This window comes from Haplochromis burtoni, unplaced genomic scaffold (assembly GCF_018398535.1).
Source record: "Haplochromis burtoni strain Fernald_Lab_line unplaced genomic scaffold, NCSU_Asbu1 Contig_68, whole genome shotgun sequence".
Taxonomy (NCBI): domain Eukaryota; kingdom Metazoa; phylum Chordata; class Actinopteri; order Cichliformes; family Cichlidae; genus Haplochromis; species Haplochromis burtoni.
Genome location: NW_024582429.1, coordinates 1,468,170 through 1,490,336, shown reverse-complemented (window position 1 = coordinate 1,490,336; position 22,167 = coordinate 1,468,170). Strand labels below are relative to the sequence as shown.

The following is a 22,167-nucleotide window of genomic DNA, read 5'->3' as shown; positions in this document are numbered from 1 at the left end:
ATTTTAGAAAAACACAGAGGCGTGCTCCACTAACAAAGTGCTGCGAGAAAAAGCAGTGATATTTAGACTCTCCATCTAAGGAGAGGAAAAGCGAGGAGGAGGAAGAGGAGGAGGAGGGAGGGCGGCTCTGATTTGAGGTAAATTACATGAGCTTCTCTCCTTTCTTACCGATTACCCAAAGCAGAAGCAGAGTAATCAGCGAGATACCTGTTTGGCTGCCTGCGAGGAAAGAGGCAAAACAACGTTTTCTTCTCTCCTACTGCTCACGCAGTGCAGAGCTGAGATTAACTAAAGCAAAAGGTCCCATTTTTTATTTTAAAGTCCATCCCACAGTCGTTCGTATCGCAGTGGTAAAAAGGAGTAGCCGGTGGAGGAACCCCGGCCATTACTTTATATGACTTCGGGTCTCTAAAAACCAGCGTGCCATAACCGGCAATTTCAGATGTCCAGCTCTGCATCCCAGAAATAATAATAATAATAATAATAATAATAATAATGATAATAAAAGGGCTCATTTAATTTGGGGAAACAAAAACAATTACGAGCCTGCCTGAGCGGAGGTCAGCTCCCCTCTGCGGCATCTTAGTTTCGTTTCAGAATACCTGTAGACTTTTTCAAGGAGAACTTGAAATCAATTTCAAGGCCCATTTAATTTTATACACGCGTACATGCTGACCCACAACAGCATAGTTCAAATATTGATCTTCTTTAGCGGGTGACCCAGGGTGCCTCTTAGTAGTCAAAAACAGCAGCACGAGTGCATCCTTTAAAAATGAAACGCTGAGACCGGGAGGAGGCGGCGAGGGGAGAGAAACTTCTTCCTGACGTGAGGAATCATTTCCCCAAACTTGGCTCCCGTGCATCGTGCTCGCTGCTCCGACGAAGACGGATAATGACCTTTTGAAAAACAAAATTTGAGCGTTTGTCTGGAGATCTATTTGTCGGCGTGCCTTCTGGCAGTGGCGAAAACACGCTTGCAGGAGCACAAGGAGAACTGTAATAATGCTTTGCTGTTCACCACTGCCATTAAGCTGCTGGTGATAAAAAGGTGCAGTGCTTTTAATGGCTTGTGATGGCTTTTTTTTTTCCCGCTCTCACTCGTACGGCCACTCTGTTAACTCAGCACACAGGGTAATACGTCTCATTTGAGAGGATCCCGCCGCGAGGAGAATGCTTGAAGGACAGTGTGAGAGTGACACCACATTATAAACATAATAATCACAGCTGGCTAAGATACTGCAGTAAAGAAATAATTGGACTCAAGCTGGTCTGGCTGCTTAAGCATTTTAGCGTGCCATTTGTAGAAATAGAAAAACCTCAGGTCAGGTTTTATTCTCAGGGATAAAAAAAGAGGCTGCAAACAGTTTCTACTGCGAGGTTATCCCCCTGTCTTCATGCTGCTCTGACTGTATGAGCTGGTGTGTGTGTGTGTGTGAGAGAGAGTGATGTAGTTAGAGCTCCTGCAGTGTAAAGACAGGGAGGCGTCGTGTTGTGCGTCTTGTCTTTCTCCCTCTCGGCGTCTCCTCCACCTGCTCAGGCTCGCTTTGGCCTGAAGGAGCACTCGGGAGAACCGAGAGGCTGAGATTCCTGCGCTGTATTAAGTGGCCTGGGTGGGAAATACTGCAGTAGAGCAGCAGAGCAACCAGCAGCCTTTATTCTAACCTCTGTGTCTTTCTACCGTAACAAGAATCCAGAGAAAATCTCAGAGTTTAGACAACATCCAAAGGGCGGTGAGTTTTTCACGTTGCATTAGCAGGTAGCACAGAAAACACCACCTGTGGTGTCATATTTCCTCATTTCTGTGCAATGCACACCAGTAAATGTTTAGCACAGATGTTAATTAAAAGCTTCATTAGATATTTGCCTCCGTCTAAAAAAAAAGGAAAGAAAAAAAGCGACGGCTAATTATTGCGAGGTGAGGACATTTGCGACTGCAGCTTTGTTTTCCAGAAGTTGAGTATATTAGCATGAGCGGCGCCGTGAATGCTAATTTACTGACACTACAGGTCCAGAGCACTCCAAGCTAACGCTCACCATTAATGACTGGGAGATATTTAGCATTATTGGCAAAATGTAAATACACATTTATCGATGCGCTGCACGGCCCCGTGCACGCAGAGCCCTGCACCATCCACCTACAGATGACAACAGTTCCTCACGGGGAGGCAAATAAATAGAGATATGTCAGCTCAAATATGTACGTTCGCATTAAAAATACAGTCAGACTCCCAGTGGAGAAGTCTTTGTTGGTGAGTAAACCTATTGCACTGTTTGTGCCATTCTTCTATACAGGGAACAAATTTAATTTTGTTCCATTTACAAAGGTCTAGTGGAGTAAGACGGTGGGTAGCCTTAAGAAAAGCACACACACACACACACACACACACACACACACACACACACAGCCTGACTGTGAAGTCTCTGTGAAGAACAAGGCAGCACTCGCTCACACACCAAATGAAATTTCAAAATAAACGACTGAGCTGTGATTTACAATTCTCCTCCGGGGCAGAGAAAAGTGAGAAAACATTTCAATCAGTCCCTCCGCCTTTGTTATGCTGCTATGAATCAGCTGTTTAAGGGACAAAACAGCTGAACAGCGGCGAGAGAAAGACTCTGAATGATTTCACACCAAAACACTGAACATATTGAGAGGTATATTCTAGAGCCCATGAAATTGGGTTTAAAGTTTTTTTGATTTGTGCCTGATTGAATCTGAGTGAATTGTGCTCAGCTAAAACTGACTGAAAAACAACAAAGCTGGCGTCGCCTTGTGATATAATGGAATATTTCAAATACACAGTTTATCTATAGAAACACAACAAATGAGAATCAGATAGCCGGTGAAAGCAGATCCCTAATCACAACATCTGGGTTTGGCTTGCAGGTGTTTTTTGTGCTTTTCTTCTTAACGATTTTCCTAAAAGATTAAAACCGACGACGCGTTCGTCCATCTTTCTAGGCTTTTACACGAGAGGAGTTGGGTCACAGCGATTCTGAAGGTGGACATCTTTCAACAAATTAGTCCGGGGGCCATTTTCAGTGGGGTTATGGGAGCAAAGGGGTAAACACAAACAAAAAGCTAGATTAATAATAAGGAATATTAAGGACAAATAATATGATTCGTTGCCATTAAGAGCCACGGCTGTTGTGTTTTAACCCCTTTTCCCCCCAAGATGTCGTGGGGGAGGTGGCAGGCCCGCCGAGTCCCATTGGCCTTGACTCACTTCTCAGACTCGTCTCCAATGTGCCCACACGGGCCTAACGAGAGCCCACGTAGAGACAAAAACCTATTAGTCCTCCCCAGTTACAGACAGCATCTCCATTTACAGCTGTCAATAGTACAGCTTGGCCTACAATAATTATCCCCCAGGAAGGAGCCGTCTCTGCACAGTGCGCATTAGCCCGTCCCCGAGAGACCACCAACCTGAATCCTTCGATATCTAAAGTCCCCCTGAATAGTGGCGCTTTGGGAGGCAGGATCAAGGCCCGAACTGAGGGGGGAAGTGTGTCACGAGTATTCCCACTACTCTCCTCTCTGCATTCCTCGCCTTTAACCAGATTTATCAGTGTGTGAGTGTGTGTGTGTGTGAGAGCAGGGAGAGAGTCGGTACCAGTGCAGGCGTAAAAACAGATCAGCGTGAGTAGGAAGAGGAGAGGAGGAGGAGGAGGAGGAGGAGGCCGCTGAAACCAGAGAGCCCGGGCAATTCCTCGCAGGATCCACCGACATGAAAGGATCGCCTCTTCGAGGTGACCTAACCGTTTAGAGCGATACCAAAGCCGTGTACAGTTAAGGGGGAAATTCAAAACACCCGGCCCGAAGAAGCCACAAAAAAGAAATCAATAGATGCAACAATAACAATAGACACCGGCAGAGTGGAATGCCACGATAGAAAATCCAATTACAAATCAAAGGAAGACATTTTTAGAACACGGGAGATCTCGAGATAAGTCTGAGGCAAAGACGGGAGAGAGATGTGACATCAAGACAATAAGAACGGCTGCTTTTTCCCTCTTTAGACATAAGTGACGCCGAGCTTCCCGCCCAACAGCACCGTCTTAGATAATAGAGCTACATTTACGAGCGTCGCCATATGCCCACCCAGCGCCTGGTAAATAGAAAATCCATGAGATGCCATGTTTTTATGACTCTGAAGACAGCTACTAACTACCACCAGCAAACCTGAGCTACCCCCGTTAGCTTCAGCTTGTACCATAAATATATTTATACTTTAATACGGGCCTACAGCGGTGAGCACTGCATCCCATAAAAGTCTCACCACACTGTAATTCATAACTCCTTCAATATCCAGCGCCATAACTCACGAAACGAGCCCCTACAATACAAATTGAGGGTAGAGGAAAAGTGACATCATCCTGCGGAAGGATGAAGCCGGCACCCCGTGTGGCGGAGAAACTCTCCCCGTGTCGCGGAGGAGGAAAGGCCCTTCAGCGGTGGTGTGATACTGCCACTTTTTGTGCGCGCGCGTGTGTAATCAGAAGCCCACAGTTCTCCCACCACACCGCAGGGAGTCTCTCCTTGTGTTAATGAAAACAAACATTTAGCCGGGATTTATATGCACCGCAGCCGACTACAAAGAGCATCAAAGCAAGCTGCCTGAGAACACACACCCAAACACTGCTGCACACAAATAAAGGCAAGGTATGCTTTGCTAATCTTTTATGTAATAAACTCCTGTCTTCCTGTGATATCATGCAGCACCATGTTCACACATAATAAGCAAAGCTGTTCGGAGCCCAACTTAATACAGTGTCTTATTTGAAATGCAAACAAACTGTGAGGCAGAGGCTATCACCTCAATCTATTCCCCTTCTGTTCGCTGGCTGTCATCTTACACGAGCCGATGCTGCAGCTCTGCACTGTGGCGAAGGGGAGGAAGCGGGAGAGTGTCGGCGGCGGGGGGGGGAGGAGGAGAGGGGAAAGGCGGGGGAACACAAGCGGCATGCTACGAAGGATGGGTGATGTGGGGGAGAGACGCTGGCCACAGTGTGACTCAGAGGGTTGCTTCCTCTCACAGCGCTGCAGGGCGAGGATTTACCGCAAAGAAGAAGAAAAAAAGAAATAAACAGAAAAGAAAAAAGGAACAAAAGCTGCTGATACATTAAAGGGATTTGAAACAAAAAGGGGGATGTTTCATGAAAATAGCACACAGGAAGTTTCAATTTCAGCTCTGACTTGGACTTTAAAGGAATCCACTGTGGACCAAAACACACGCGCGCACGCGCGCACTCGAGAGGCTCGTCCCGAGGATTTGGAGGTAACAGGATGTAGTGGAAGGTAGATGCACCTAAACTCGCTCGCGTTACATCGTGCTCGCTTGTGGAAAGGCGCTCAGAAGGATCCACGTGACGAATCGAGACATTTAAGGTTGTGGTCATCGAAGCGTTTTTGTCCCCTCAGATTTGCAATAAGCGATAACGAACATTCAGCCATTATTCGAGTTTTTGGAGGCGGCTTTGGCTTCCTCCACAGTTTGCGTGTGCTGATGACACCTGGCTGTCCACATGCCCTGCACTCCCCCCCCTCCCTCCCTCCCAATCACAGCCCGGCTGGTGGGGTGTGCCCACTCTGGACAGATGGGTGGGAGGTGGTGAGGGCCATTACCGTGATGGCGTTGGGGAGAAAGTGGGAGGAATACGGCTCAAAACGGGAGATTGAAAGCAGGATTTTCCGGCGCCGTTATTTCCCCTCAATCACTGCAGTAACACACTCTGTTTACAGCAACACATGGTGCCGGTAGTAAAAACAGAATTGGACGCTCGACACCAACCCCCCCCCCACGCACCCATCATCCCACCACTAACGGCGCTCCCGCCCCCAACTCGCTGAATTAAAACATGTGAATTATTCAGCAGATAGACAGGCGCACGGGCTCTTAAGAGTCACCTTGTTGTTGATTTTTTCACCTCCCTTCAGAAGATTGCAGTCTTCAGGTTTCACAAAACAAGGGGATCAGTGACAGAATCAATTTCCAAAGGAGGATGGCAAACACACTCGCGCACACGCACAAAAAGGAAAAAATCAATGTTAATTTGCTGAGAGATATAATTATTCAAAGTGTTGCCACTATGAGAAAAATTAAGGGGTGAAGAACGAGGCGCTTGCTTTGTTAAATTTAAACAAATCTCACGGTGAGAGCAGCTTTAGTTTAAACCTTAATGTGTGTTTTAAACAAATAGAGATTTTCTGTTGCCCGTAACCACATGAAATCAAAGGATTATACGGCAAGGATAGTCCAAAAAAGGAGATGACCAAGAAATGTGGACTTTTTCTTTTTGACGCTCATAACAAAAATAAACTGCACACATTGTAATAATAATTCAAATAGGAGCGATCTCGTGTCATCACTGCTTTGTTCGTTACTCCTCAAAGCCCTCGAAGCTCTAACTTCTTAAATTCAGGGTTAAAATTCAAATTCGTGTCTTGAAGATTCATGTGGAATGTGATTTCAGCAAACACAGGCAGGGATCAGACTGGGTAACACATGCACAACTACCACATGTAGATAAACGAGGAGTGTTTTTTGCAGTCAGCTACAGAAAAAGTTTGCATCTACTTGCATAAAAAAATCTGAGATAAAGAAGCAATTTTTTAAAAGGAATTTTCCCATTTAAAAACACAACTAACTGTAAAATTGCCTCATCTTTGCAGCACAGAAGTGACAGAGCACAACAGACTGACCGAGAAAACATTTCCAAGCACAATGAGTCATGAAGCGACTGTTGTACACAAACGCTGCGTGCTCCCACGTCACAGCGATCGCTAATTCACTGCTTTAATTTCACTCAAAAAAAGGGAGGCACTGGAGAGAGAAGAGGAAGACGGGAGGCGATGAAGAGCGGGACGGTTCAGAGGGTAGAATTAAAGGAGGTGATCCCCGCTCCACCTCCGCCTCCTGCCCCCCTCTTTCTACTCCTCAAAGGCAGGCTGAGGGTCAAGGGTTAGGCGGGTGAAAGTACTCTGAGTAACAGCACAAAGCGAGCGCGATGCCGTCACGTGCTGCCGAGGAGCGCACGGAGAGACGAAAAGGGATGCAGAGCGAGGGAGAGGAGAGAGAGCGAGGGTCGACAAAGCGAGCATCGTTCAGTCTTACCTCGGGCAGGTAGAGGAAGGCAGGGGGACACTGGAGCGAGTGAGGTAGCATCCCGGAGCCGGAGAGCAGGAGGCAGCCGGAGTTGGCCATGGAGCTCAGCGTGGGGTGACGGGACGCTTTGCGCATTTAGCAGGGAGATCCTTTTGCTCTACTCTCTCCTTCTTCTCTCTCTCTCTTTCTCTGGCTCGCTCGCTCCCACTCACTTACTCACTCTCTCTCTCTCTCTCCCTCCTCGGATCAGTTCCCTTCCTCTGCCTCCTCTTGCCTTTTAAATTTCCCTTTTGCTGGCTTTTGTGTCGCTATTGAAGATGTAGCAGGGAGGCGAGCGGTGCGCAGACAATGTGCATGTTCCACGTTTATCACTATTGCACTCTCTCTCTCTCACGCTCGCTCTCTCTCTCGGTCTCTGCCGATCTCTCTCTCTCCCCTTTTCTCTCGCTCACTATCCCTGGCGCGACTCTGTTTACTTTGTGTGCGATAAAAGCCAACATAAGCATTCAGACACAGAAGGGGAGGTTCTGTGCAAGCTCGGGAGGAGGAGGAGGGGTTGAAGAGCCGACAGGGGGTTGGGTAGGTTAGGGTGGGGGTATGAAAGAGGTGCTGGTAGAATGAAAGGGGGGGAGGGGGGGTACTGATGAAGTCCCTGGTGGATTCATACATCAAACGGGCTGGCTGAATAGCAGAGGGGATGTGAATGACATTAGAACAGCTGATCCTGGGCATTAGCACCTCGTGGGACACTGCATGCTGCCTTTTAATTGCGGCCCCCCCATCCCGCAAAAGCACACATAAACACACACCCCCCTCGGTGGTCGGGCAGCACCTCCCTCTCCTCCGCCTGTGCGTGCGTGCGTGCTCAAGGACATAAACAGATCTATCCGTAAAGCCAGGGGAAAGTGCATTTACACAAAAACAGGCTGTGATTAGGCCCAGTCGTGACATCCCTCTTCATCTACTCAGCTGTAAACATGCATTCAGCCAAGCATGTGCTGTAGACCACGCTAAACTGTACAAGAAAAACAACTTCGAGCTTCCTTTTAATGTATTTTTCTGATTAATTCTCTTTGATACTGCTTTAAAAGAAGCAGACAAAGAGAATGCACAAGATGTATTCATTACATCACGGGCACCAGTTGGATATAGAGATCGAAGTCAGAGGGGGGGAAAGCAAGAAATCCAGCTTGAATGTTATCCAACGCAGCCCTGGATTCAGACCCTTGATGTTTCAGCAGAGAAAGACAGAACTCGGGTCATCGACTGGGTTTGGCCAAATGTGTTTACTCTCGAGAACGTCATCCAAAACATTTGATATATTTAGAAATTTGTCTAATCAGAATCAGAATCAGAATCAGAATACTTTATTAATCCCTGGGGGAAATAATTTTTTGTTACAGTGCTCCATTTTCAAACCAACATTAAGACAAGACAGACAATACACTAACTAAGAATAGTACAATATATACATATATACACATACATAATAATGTTCTCTCTGTGAATTTAAGTTATTCCTGCCATCAATAACATGCAAGGTTAGATTCTCCAAAGGGGCTTTGACCAGTGCACATGCCTAGAACTGATGCTGGTTCTTAATCCCAATACCGAGAATGGGTTTAATGTAATTTCCCTACAAGGATCAATCACGAATAACTTAACTTAGCTAATTCAGCTTAACCTTATTCCAAATATTCGTGAACCTCTGGAGAAATTGAAGGCATGGATGTAGTATGATCCAGACTGACATCAAACCATTAAACTCTTTACTGGATTTTTGTCTTTTGGGTTCTTGTTGAGATCGACTGTTATGCTCATAGCTTTGGATTTTCAACAGAAGACAATAGGAGTTCCTTAGACATGGATAACATGAGGGATGCTGCCTTCATGTGAAGGCCCGGAACTGTATTGGAAAAAGGTGACGAGCACGGATCAGGCTTAAGGCCGTCAATGCTGAAAATCAATGATTCGAAGCATCAATTCATCCGACTCTAATTCTATGAGTCGAGCATTCGTTTATACACAAGACAGAACGTTCTGTGCTCGTGGTTGACTAATGAGAAGCTGAATCTGAGGTGCAGTGATTCTCTTCATTTAGAAGTACCGGCCAAAGCTTTGCTTTCAAAGAAGGTGGCCTTGTGGATCATTTGTGTGTAGCGCAGGTCCGGTGTAGCAGAAAGTGAGTGACTGAGGGTGTAAGATGTAACATTGCCAGCACTTTGCTGCAGCATTGTGAAGTGCATGCTAATAGAGGTGATTAAGTGATTGTAATCAGCTGCAAAGTGTTTAGAGATGCCTGAGTTTCAGTGTAACAGTTATCTGATTGTTGTGTAGCGTGTTGGGTGCCCTATAAGAAAGGAAATAAAGGTCCAGTTCATGTAGCATTGTGGCACTTTCTCTTCCTGCCTCGTCTTCATCGCGGCAGAGTCGATCCGAACAGTAAAGGTTACCAGTTAACGAGACAGGCTAGAGCGAAGTAACAGCAGCGTTTTGAACTTTCAAAGAACTTTTAAAAAGTTAATGCAAACTGTCCGAGCGAACGCTAAAACACGTCATTGTACGGACGAAGACTTGAAAATGGAAATCATAGAAGGCGATTCAATCAGTAGATATATGTATAAGAATTGTCTAGATTTTTTTCAGGGTCAACATGGGGGGTGGTCATTGAAACAGCTACCCGCTGCACCCGTGGTGTCGCTGCTTCACTCGACCAACACGAAGGTAGAGAAAACCCAACATGACCAAAAGAACTGTGAATATAATACCAACATACAACAACGCATTATCAACCCAGAACCCTCCACAGCAATTTCACAAACCCTACGCAACAATAGACGGCTATTTTTATATTATTATTTTTAAAACAATAAGACTGCTCACCATTATCTGAGTAAATGTTCCTTGATTTTGTCCAATAAGTAAATAAAGCAACAAATTTTCTATTTTTTCTCAACAGACAAATTAGTGGGTCTGGAGCAGACCTAGCTATAACATGTGTGCCTCTTTCTACTAAAGTTTCACACAGTTATTGAGTTGTATCGTTATAATCAGCATGTATTTTTGTTCATGCCCATTTCATGCTAAGAAGCAGCTCTGCTTGCTTAATGCTCTGATCTACACAATGCATATGTAGATCTACAAAGTTCTGCTATTCCCATTTTTCTGCACGTACATTACCTGATGTGTCACCTTCTAAGTTTGGCGTTGTGGCCGTAATGACAGTAATAATTGGGTCCTGCTGTGGGAGACACAACACGGCGGCAGAGGAGAATTAACTCTCTCTGGGACACTCCCTCTGCAGATTAAATAATTCCAAGCAGCCACAGGGGGATAGTTGACCTGTAATTACATATTCGGTCGTGTATTTCGCCAACTTCAAAGAGAAAAACGAAATAATAGAAAAATCATTAAATGAAATAAGCACTCACCTTTATTGGTAGTCATCTTCATTACCAATATACACGCTTTGTCTGTATAATTGGCCTGACTGTTTGATGCAAAGACCGGTCCTCGCTGATATCTGGGCGTGCTTTAGGATTAACAGTTTGGCATCGCCTGCTACAGATGGGGATCCATCTCTCCGTCCCTCCTCTGTGTTTTCCATCTCTTGCTTTTTGGCTCCTTTTTTTTTTTTGTCTTTCTTTTTTCTGTATCTGTCTGTCTCACCCAGTTAATAATTCAAATGAGCACTGCCAGATCACTCCCTTCAAAGGGAGTTTCTGGAATGTTCTCAACGGTGCCTTTTCTTTATGTCATGTGAAATCAAAGCCCTCAAACAGCAGAGATATCCTCAGTTAACTCCACACACTGCTGCTCTGCCAATTAAAGAAAGATCAACAACTGCAGCGAACGGCTCATAGTTGATCACAAAAAGAAAAAAAAAAAGTGATCTTAATCATCACGATCAGTTTTGTCACCATCACCCTTTGTCTTCCTCCATTTCTTCCTTCAAGTGCAATCACCACACATTGCTGTGGCAGGCCCGTAATAATCAGCGTAATGATTATTACCACAATCACCATCATCATCACTGTCACCGTCGCCTCTGTCACGTCTTTGCCCGCCTCTGTTACCGTCCTGTTAAAGACCACGATTTACCCTCTGAGTCCGGACTTGTGTTTGATTGTCATTAAGTCAGCAGGAGCGCGGGATTTTGCAGGTGTGTGCACATTTCTGTCGAGTCTCCGCTCTGGGCTCGTTTCGGGCAATGCGAGCTTTAAAATGTGTGTTCAATCTCCTTCAAAAGCATCTCCTCTGTCTTTGTATATGAGCCCGTGTTTGTCTTTTGTGCCGGCGCTACGTTAATGTGCTCCTCCAAGAAAGGTTGAAAGCAGCAGTTCTTGCAGTAAAAAGCCATCACGTGCACTGGGAGCACACTCAGCAATAATCAAAGGCAATACAAGCGGCGACTAATGGGGCCCAAACGATTGGCGGCGCACTCCAGTTCGCCGCTGTTTATCGTATGACCGCTGATCAATAGAGCACACTCACACTAATCATCATAAGAGATGACTGTTTATTTCCCTTAACTCCATCACTCTGACAGTGGGGGAAGACACATACTTCGCTGACCAGTATCAATAAGTATAAAATACTGCATTAAGGTATTCAAAAATATCTGCAACTTTACACTTTACTTTGCATTTTTAATTTATATTCAAACATATTTTATAAAGCAGGAAGTAATTGTATATTTGTCGAGTCACTGTAACGTATAAATCGTTGGTGTGTAATGACTCTTCCAATTCAGGGTTTGGCTGAAACCATCACTTAATCATGATTAGATCATGAAGAAAAAGTAAACTCGTTCAATCGTTCATTCATGAATGAATCCGGGATCTTAATTACTAAAGCTATCATCACTCGAGCGTGATAGATACACCGACAGATAGAATGTGTAATGATAGAAAGCAGGCCGATAGTATTAGGTAATGAGTTTTACCTAATACTTTTTACTGTGTAAAAGTACAAGTAGTACTGAAAACATTCAAATTTAATGATGCATTCATTTAAAAAAAGAACAAAAAAACACGATGAACAGGCTGAGATGTTTTAGGAACAATATGTGGAACTTCGACGTGTCGATTTTTCAAATTTCTGTTTTCCTACATTAACTCGGTCGACTGTCGCTGCATGTGCACAGAGCTAAACAACAACAGCATTTTACTTCTTTATGATCCAAACAACTTGGCTTTAAAGAGCCTGCAGTGTAGCAACGCTGGCACCGCTATCACAGGAATACCGGTGAATGTTAATTAATGACTTGTCTGAAATTTTCACACTTTGCAGATTTTTGGGCCAAATGTTTTACAGCATATATATATATATATATATATATATATAGCCGTGTATCGCCACATATAAAATATTCTCCTAATGCAATCCTAATATGCAAAGAAAACAATTTTATATTTTGCAGGTAATATTCACTCAAACATCACAACCAAAAAAAAGAAATCAGTTCAATTAAAAAGGCACCGTTCCGAACAATTCATCTTTTTTTCTCATTTCTTAGTAACTGAATATTTTATATATTTTTAGCTGAAATGTTGGTTATGCATATAAAGCTGTGGGTGTGTGTCTGCTCTCAAATGCACCATTTGCCAAGTATCTCTAGACTGCAGAGCAGCTGAATAGATGTACTTTGCTACTGCACCCTGCACTTCACTATGGACACAGCTCCCCCATCAGGACGACCACCAGAGTCTGAACAAAACACAAACATGTCAGCGTGAGCATTATGCAATACTATTCAGCGATCCAGTCATTCTAAATGCGTATGAAAATAAATACAGGGATGTGTCACATTCTCCGGGGGGGCGCTCCACCCTGCCGGACACGCAGCCAAGACCTCTGGAGGCGCACTCTGAGGAAAACAAAGCAGCAGTGTTTGGTGCTGGTGGATTTTGTTAAGAAGCAGTGAGGCCTTTGGAGGGGCACCGCTGAAGTGCCCCTCTGACAGGCTTCCTCATTATCTGGCATCTCCAGAGTGCCAGCCAACCCCGCTGTAGAAGAGGGGGCATGAGGACGCCTCGATCAGCCTGCCTCGAGGGTACCCAGAGAGGGGAGGGTTGTGCTCTTGCTAAAGGTCCGCTGATTATATCTCAGGCCCAGAGCTTCAGGGATCCCCACTAATTAAAGGTTGTGTCATATCTGTTAGAGATAACAAACGTATGTAGCTCGTCTTTTTTTTTTTAATTCCTCCGCTCCCATATCTGCACTTTACAGCATCACGTCAAGTTGCAGCCTCGGTCTGCATTCAAGGCTGACCAGCTTTCTGCACCGAGAGGAAAGGGTTTCTGTTTAACCTGCCCTCACCCATCTCAGTGTGCCAGCGGTGTTGCGGAGGCATCAGGGATCCTTTGTCTGGAGGCATAATTAAAGCTCTCGTTCATTATTTCTTCACTTTGAGCGCAGATCTGAGTAATTAGGAGGCAGTGCCACGGGGAGGCTGGAACTTTCACGGAAGCAAAGAAAAACACGCACACAATTACACATGTCTGCACACATTAAATCGAGAAGAAAGTGAAGCCTGTACACACAGACCCAAAAAAGCTCACTCTTAGCACCAAATGAGCTGCATTCGTCTCCCACCTATCTTCGGATGCCGATATTCTGCACCGAGTGAAGTATGCCATTTCTTCCCTCAGAGCTGTCAGGTACTAACACATTGATTAAAAATTTGATTAAACGGACAGTTAAGGGAGGAACTGGAGGAACGAGCTACGACCTGCGCTTCAATCGGATGCCGGGGTAGGATGTGGGGCCCTGGCTTTTGCTGCATTTGGAGCTGAGGCACTTGCCTCTCTAATGGATTTTGAAACAGAGCTTGGCTTTTATATGGTGTCATTCATCCTCATATGTTTTCGCCTGCCGCGTCTTACAATCACTGCTTCTTTATGGCAAACTAATGCACCCAGTGCTAAGATCAGCAGGTTGGCTCTGGCCATCGCTCACTGAGCTCTGGCCAGATATTAGAGCATTTTGAAAGCTTCTACTGGGGAAGGCAGAGCAAAAGCCGAGGGGTACCGACTCTGCCTCCTCCACTGTCATATATCAACCGTCCACGCCACGCTGTCTACACCAATAACACACATACACACCGAGCCGCTGCTGCTCCGGCTGCTTTGACAAGGCAGGGAAGGAGAGGGTTGATTGAGCTTTATGGCAGCGGACAGTCAGCATCAATACATTGACCGTTTTACCACCCTCTCACCTAAAAGTCTGGTGCGCTTGCAGCTAAAAGACATCGAGGAGCGCGTGTGCGTGATACTGCTAGGTGGTATGGGTGGAAGATGGGGAAAGGTTTGGTCGAGCCATGGTGGGAGACAATAAACGGGGGCGATGGCTCACGCCCTGTTAGCCCTCTAGGCCGAGCGAGGCTGCGATAGAGAGAGAGCTGACAGGGCAGAGGGATGGCCAAGCATGGAAATCACATCAGATCAATGATGAAAAATTCAGAGGCGGCAAGAGTTGCTCTTGGGGATGATATAACACGGAGCATGTAAGCTTGTGACTACATGGAAGTACATGGAGAAACTAATGTCTCAACCAGCAGATATACGAATTCAGACACTTTGTCTTTAAGCGGCTAGAAACGAGTTAAATGAGAAAGGAAACGAACGCAACAGAAACAGAGGAGTATGTTTGTATATGTACACTGTTTAAAATTACAAGACTGTTTCTTGGGCTTTACAATCTGAACAAAATCTATCATCCTCCATCCTTGAACCCTCAGTTACGTCCCGAAACATCCTTCACCAGGAATAAAAATGCTCTGGAGAAAAGCTGAGAAGCTTACCACCTGCCTACATGACGTGTATATATCAAATATATCACACTGTTAGAAACTATTAGGGCTTCAGTTTCTAGATTTCCAGGGGAAAGAGTCATTATAATTTTATTCAAATAGCACTTTTTCAGACACACGGTTACTGTGCTTCACATCTGGGACAAACTCCACACATTAATAATAAACAAACATGCATACATATGCATAGGTCTCTATAGGGCTGTTGCATATAACGATATATATCGGGTGACGATATCACGCTCTCTCTCTTATATTTAATATAACCACACTACGGGCGGACAACCGACTGTTTTTAAGTGTTGTCGTTAGCAACAACGACGGTAAAACCATGGCGTGGCTCCGCCGTCCGCTTGTTTATTTTCCACATTAACCTTTCAAAATAAAGCTGAAGATCCTGTTGAGATTTTTCAAAATAAACATAATTACGTGAAATAGTATGCAGAGTGTTTACGGACGAGAAGCTAAAAAGAGCCGTCGGGTGCTAAAAAAATAAACCTTAGAACACACCCTGTAATAAATACTCACAAAGAAAATTCTAACTTATGTAACACTTGAGAAAACATTTCACAGAGTTGCCCGAGATTCACAGAATTTACAGAAAATGTAACATTTTTGTGATACATATCGTTGTCGGGACAATAAATGTCTTATGATATGAGATTTTGATCATATCGCACAGCCCTAAGACCCTACATGCTGTATATACGTGATGGTCACAAACAAAAAATAGTGTGGCCGCCACTGCAGCCAGAATATGATCCCAGCAGCTCCACTTCATAAACTGAGCCAAGCAGATATGTTACATGTGATTAACAGAACTTTGAAATCGATGCCAAATTTAACTGGAGGACAGAAACATGAAAGCATCACAATGTTTTATTAGCTTCAGGTTAGCTTAGCTGTCGACGAGGACGAGCCTGTAACGATTAATTAAACTGTAGGCAAACACTTGGAGCTAGATGAGGACCTGGTGGCTCACGGAGCACGTGACCATTGAAGGGTTATTAGCTGTGATCATTTTAATAACCTTTCTAATGACGTGTCCTTTTGTCCTTATTTATAAACCCCAGAACAGCTGGTGTTAAACGACATATATGGTAAACCACAAGATGACACAGAGGTACGCTTCCCTTTGTTAGACCAGCTAATATAAGATTCAGAGAGCTCTTTGAATCCTATATTAGCTGGGATTTAACAGAGCAAGGTGTTTTCATTTGAATACATCTGTTAAAAATGTGTGCACATAAAAGAGCACTACCCAAAACACAGACACATGCGTGATTCACAGGATTTATAAATATGAAATATGTCTGCTTGTGAAGTATTTAATTATCGAGACGAACCTTTTGATACTTATGGGCTCAGCGCACGTCAGTTTTACAGGATCGGCAAAATAGTACTAATGTTCTTAAACGTGCATTTGTTTTTATATATTTTGTTATTTCAAGATTTCTATAACATGTCAGGTACAATTTCATATTGCAGTGTTATTGAATATACCAATATATAATTTCACTGGGGCTACTTAAACTATCCACACCATCGTGTGTGTGTTTGTTGAAGTGAGCTCTGCCATAAAACTTCATTTTGGATAATTCACTTCATTTTTGTAACGCAGACATGCGAGGCTACACAGCACCACGATACTGTAATCACGCCACTGCTAAGTTAGTCAGAGGAACGCTCTCAAATCCAGTCCTGGGGGTTCAGAGCACTGCTGCTCCTCTCTTCCGCCGCCTTGTTAATTGCATTCACCTGTTGTCCGCGGCCTAACCGCAGTCCCACAGACCGAGTGAATACTCCCTGGCAGCAGCGCTTTGCAGTCTGAGGACTGTGTGTGAAAACATGAGACAGTGCACGGTCCCCGTCGAACACATTCGCGGCCAAAATGTTCCAAAATTCAAATCCGTCCAGAGCAATCTTTCTCAGAATCTGCCATCCGAGTGCATTTCAGATTCCACTGACATTCTGTTAAAAAGAAAAAAGGAAAAAGAAGCACCCTTAACCATAATGGCTTCAGCCCCAACGCAAAGTCAATTACATAGATTGGTGCAGTGACATAAAGTGTATTCCATTTGGGAGCAGATTGGTCATGCCCAGTAATGTTCCCTTCCTGCAGGCATACCTTTGACCATTACTCTAAACAGGCATTCGGGGAACCAGAGACCTATTTCGCACAACTGTGAATGCCGGTGTGTCTCCCAGAGGGGTCAGGGGTTCACACTGCAACTACCATGCTCTCATATTTAGCAGCGGCAGGTGAGAAATGGTACATCAATACTGTCAGACGCACTGGGCCAAAGCGGCCTCCTGCGCACACATATCATATTAGAATGGAGCGTAAGAAACCACAGCCGGGCCAGAAGGTGTCAGGAAATGTGTGAACGTGCGTGTGTGTAACTGGAAACATCTAAAATGCCCGAAATGTGTTGGATTTTAAAACATTATTGGTGCAGCTACCTCATTTATCGACGCACCTGTCCCTAACCTCAGACCATTTAAAAACCATCGAACGCGATCGCCGCGGAGATGGCTTTGATCATCGAACTCAAGCTGATGGCGTTCGTGTTTTTCCAACCCGAGCAATAAATCACTCCGCTGTTTATTTCGAAAGGATAACGCCACTTGCCTTTCCTCATACATGTTTAAATTTTTAATGTAACTAATGAGGATAAATGCGTTTGAAGTGACAACTGACATATCGATTCATTAAGACTTCTCGAGCTTTAATATTTTTGTGTTTTGGACCGATGCTCGAGACAAACGAGGAATATGACGGTTTTTAAAAGATTGATCAGTTACATGAAAATAAATCAGCAAGTTAATCAAGAACCAAACAAAGGAAGCAGGTTTCAACCCTTCTGGGAAGCATTTGTGTATGAACGTCTTAAATTTAGCGGCTAATTTAAGGGTCCATTGAGGCTTTCTCCACAGCTCCATTTCTAGACTTTTAGTCTCCTGTAAGCTTAATGATTTCTTTTCACCCAATACTGTCAATGTCCAAGTCTAAAGGTGCCTGGAGGCTATGGACATCACAGTGGTTTCTCCCTGAAGGCTCCTGTTCTGGCTCCAGGTCCTATCGGCTTCAAAAGTGCAACCACAGGCTTTCTTTTTTTAGTGTTGCAAGGCAGAGCACAATCACTGAAGGGGCCACCGAGTACTACTACAATCACTAAAGTGGATTTGTTTGTTCAATTGTGTTGCATCAAATTCGGTAGAGCTCCACTTTACAGTTTCTAGAGCCGATTGTTGTGCAGGCTGGCTTTCGCGTGCACCAAGTGGTTCTCCAAACCGAAATTGTTCCATCTTCAGATGTTTATAGAAATTAATAAGTGTGTTTTTATTTCTTACTAGCCTATTATACGTTACAGTGGGCTAAAGTTAATCGTGAATATCTGCTTTACCACTGGACCAGATAAGGAGACGCGCTCTTATCTATCGAGCTCAGAGATTTGACTAAATTTGGGGATTTATTGATTTTTTCCAAGGGGAACCCTTAAAAAAAAGGGGTAAAACAAGGCCCCCCCTTGAAATGCCAACCCAAAAAACAATTGAAACAAATGGCAAAACGGTGAAAGGTTTAAGGAAGCCTTTATTTCCCCCTACCAGCGTTTGGTAAGAGCCTGTGTTTTTAGAAGTGCTACTTAAATAGACGCTCTAAATATAAAGTTTGCGTGGGTGTGTTACTCTGCCCCAGTCCCAATGTGTTTCCCTCAGTGCTTGTATCTCCGTGGGAGCGTCTCCGGCTGTGGATGTATTCGGCGTGTAGGTACCTGCGCGGTTATAAAACCCTTCTGTGTAGAATGAGGCGCCCGGAGCATCTGCTGTCGCTACCCGTGATCCAACCCTGCCCTCTGACCACATCGCGGGCAGCATCCCCCCCCCCCCTTCCCATTCCACCGCCATCAAAACGTAGCTACGGGGACTCGCACGCTGATACAGATTTTCCACGGACATCTGCCCTGGAACGATGGCGGCTGGAAGAGAAAGGGTTTGCCCAAAGGAGGTGGAAGAAATGTGAGTGTAATATCTCCGAGTGGGAGTCATGAATGCGCTATGATACCGAACCAAAATGCTGCGATCGCTGCTCAATATTTCAAAAGATGTCTGGCTTTAATGCCGCCCTGTTGAGGCCATAATATTGATGGTTCGATGGGAAATGTTAAAGTGTCAAACTCTGCAAGGCGCATCTCTGGAGGAAAGAAAATTACACACATACATACACAAACATGAAGGTATCATATAGGTAAATGTTGAAGTGCAGCACCCTCGGAGAGAGGGATTGTTTTTCCCGGTCAAGCGTGTCCTTTGCCATCGTTCACGCTCGTGTTGCTGTATTACTTCCTGTGACGCTTGCTCGCTCTTTCCTTAATGCTTCTTTTTCTCCACTCTCCAAATGCTATCTGTCAGTAGGTGTTGCAGGACTGATAGAGGCTTGTCTGTTGCCTTTCTCATTACAGCGGGGGAGACAAAACCCAGCGAGTGCAGTAACCTTTCATGGAGACAGAGGGAGGGAGGCATCCGCACAGAGCCGGCACCTCCGTCTACTTGACATAACCCTATTACCGCTTCCTTAATTTGTCCCGCCGTGACAACTCGCAGCCAAAGAAACGGTTAAAAGAATGAGTGAACAAAAGCTGCATTGCATTATGGGGAGTGGAGGAGGGAAGAAGGGAGTCTTTGAGGGTGGAAGACAATGGGGAGGCTGAGCTGATGCATCAGCCATACCGGATCATTTCTAAACTGCCACACGTTATCCGGAGGTGGGCCCGGATATACTGATAGCTCTCAGTTTCAGCTCAGGGGCTCGTTCTTTTCAAAGATTTTTGTCTTTAATGTTCATTATTTAAGTTTCTCTTTCAAATTCTTTTCCTCGTCCAAGTTACGAGAGCTTAAAACGCCACCCAGGCTGATCACTTTTCACTTAATCAAAAGAGTTTGCCAACAGTTTACAGGAGCGCGATTTCAAAAAGCTCCAAAACGGCGATGACGGGGTTTGCTTTTTTCTTCTTCCTTTGGCCTCGTTTCCCTTTAAGGTCTGCTTTAGTTAAATGCAATAATGTTTCTTCCCTCATTTAATATTTACAAACAGCAAAGGCTCCAAAGAAACCTTCAGCGCTTCTGCTTTGTTTCCTAAATCTGTTTGTACAAAATATGATCAAAGCTGCGAGCAGTCAGACTGTACCTCGACATGAAAACGACAATGCCTCAGAAATAACTAAATGACTGGCAAAATGAGTAACAGCTTCAAAATGGCTGATAATAAGAGCAGCTGAAGTACGAGCTCAGTGAAAGTGCCAGACACTCAGACAAATGTGACACTAAATCCCGCATTTGGCACATCCCAAGTAAACAAAAGTGTTGATAAAAGGAAGCTGAGGCAATCTTCTTTTGTACGTAAGATTTGAGGAAAGGGGGGGGGGCTTTCTCTGTCTGTGACCGCCCAACATGTGAGGAGAATCTCAACTCAAAGGCAAATAAGCTGTAGCATTTAAAAATCTAATAAAGAAAAAACAACCACACAGGAAGAACGAATTAACCTGGAAGCGGTTGCAGAAATACCTGCTTTACACCCTAATTTTACATCTCTCAACACTCGCTCGTATTCTCGAGTGATGCCGTTTCAGTGGTGAACAACAATTTACTCAAGCACAATCCATAAGTATAGATTCGAGGTGCTTATAAATCCCATTTTACACCGATATGTACTATGTTGTACATCTAGGAAATATTGCACTTTCTCCGCCTCTGCGTCCATCTGTTTGCTCATTCATATACTTAAACGGCAAAATAAAAACGCCAGGCGCCCAAAACGGACAATCAGAAATAACTGTACGGCATAAAAAACAAAGCTGAACAAAATAAAGGAAAACGTGGTAATGCTAAAGAAGAAACTGTCCCCTCGTTGATTAGCGCCGACTGTTAGAAATGAGAGTTTCCTCTGGACCCGCCACCAAATGTTTAACATGTTGGTTAGATTTGAATCCATCAGAAATACCAATCCAACAGTCTTAATGAAATGGAAGGAAGCGGCGTTTACATAGCACTTCTCTAGTCTCACTGACCACTCAGAGTGATTTAATCTGAATATCATCATACAATTAGCTTCAAAGGATAGTTTGTCATTTAAAGCTGGGAGAATAAGATTGTAAGCATTTTTATTTTCCTGCAATTAACTAATTCCACTAAAAAGGCCAAAAAGCAATATTCCTAATACATTAAGCAAAGTCCTTCTACAAGCAAGTCTTGCCACTCTGCAGCCAACTTGGCCTGCAGGCACTTATTTTGGGCTAACAAGACCGAGCCCTTATCTAAATGAATGAGGAGCAAACGCTTGTGACAGAAAGCACACGAACTAAAAAAAAAAGGGCAGGAAATGGCGTTTCCATGTGCAAAAGTTCACATTACAGTTTCACTTCGGCCCAGCGTGGCTGCGCTTTTATCATCTCTGACTCCTTCCACTACAGCACAGAACAAAGGTGAGGCTAATTCACCTCATGAAATATACATAACTACATCTTAATTAACATAATGAGTTGATAAACCTGCCACCACGCAGTTGAAACTGTTGTAAACCTTGGCTGTGCTCTCGTGTCTACATTATGCTTCCCGGTTCGGCTGCTGATTGGCTCTTTAGGGGCAGACGCCACCGTCGCTCTGCAGATTTCAGCTGTAGAGTCAAGGCGGTGTCACATCTTATCCACACAGAGTCTCCTTCCTCGGGTCTTAAGACATTTTTAAAAGACATCTTTCAAGCACATGTGAATTGCTTTTTCAGGCAGGGACTATTTTCTGTGGCGGTTTGATCTACGTTTGGTATATTTGGGGCATCAAGAGGGGTTTGTATAAATAAAGTACAGGGTGTGTGTTGGTGTTAATGAAGGAACACGCCACCCACACGCAGCACTGTTGCTCACTGATGTATTTTTAATGGTTTTAGGACAACGAAGGAGTTCTGGGGTACAAAGGAATGAGCTTTGGATACTTGTTAGTCGCATCGGTTTGTGGTGGTCTTTTGCTCTTTTAATGGGAATTGCTGACAAAAACAAAACTACGTGGGACTTGTCCCTTGAGTGCACACTGCTGATGGTAATTCTGGGCCTCAAGTGCAAATGTCAGTTCAGGAGATTAGTTTGTTACAGAGTAAGAGAATTATAGCTGTATGCTGTGTAGTAGTAGCAACAGTGGTGTATTTGAAGCAGAAATACAGTAGCACACACACACACACACACACACACACACACA

The 22,167-nt window shown here is 44.4% G+C and overlaps 1 protein-coding gene across 12 annotated transcripts in view; it reads right to left on the bottom strand.

Annotated features, from left to right (window-relative positions):
* The window catches only part of LOC102308260 (RNA binding protein fox-1 homolog 3), a 436,461-nt gene that overhangs the window by 105,415 nt on the left and 308,879 nt on the right, over nucleotides 1-22,167 (bottom strand). The window contains exons 1-2 of one of the 12 annotated variants that reach the window (XM_014334183.2): nucleotides 8,593-18,423; nucleotides 7,116-8,441 (exon numbers count right to left, since the gene is read on the bottom strand). The exons of the other annotated variants lie outside the window; for them this stretch is intronic. Coding sequence (XP_014189669.1) covers nucleotides 7,116-7,241 — 126 coding nt within the window. The 5' untranslated portion in view covers nucleotides 7,242-8,441; nucleotides 8,593-18,423. Of the gene's footprint in view, nucleotides 1-7,115; nucleotides 8,442-8,592; nucleotides 18,424-22,167 lie in introns of those variants that run through there. 12 annotated transcript variants of the gene reach the window in all.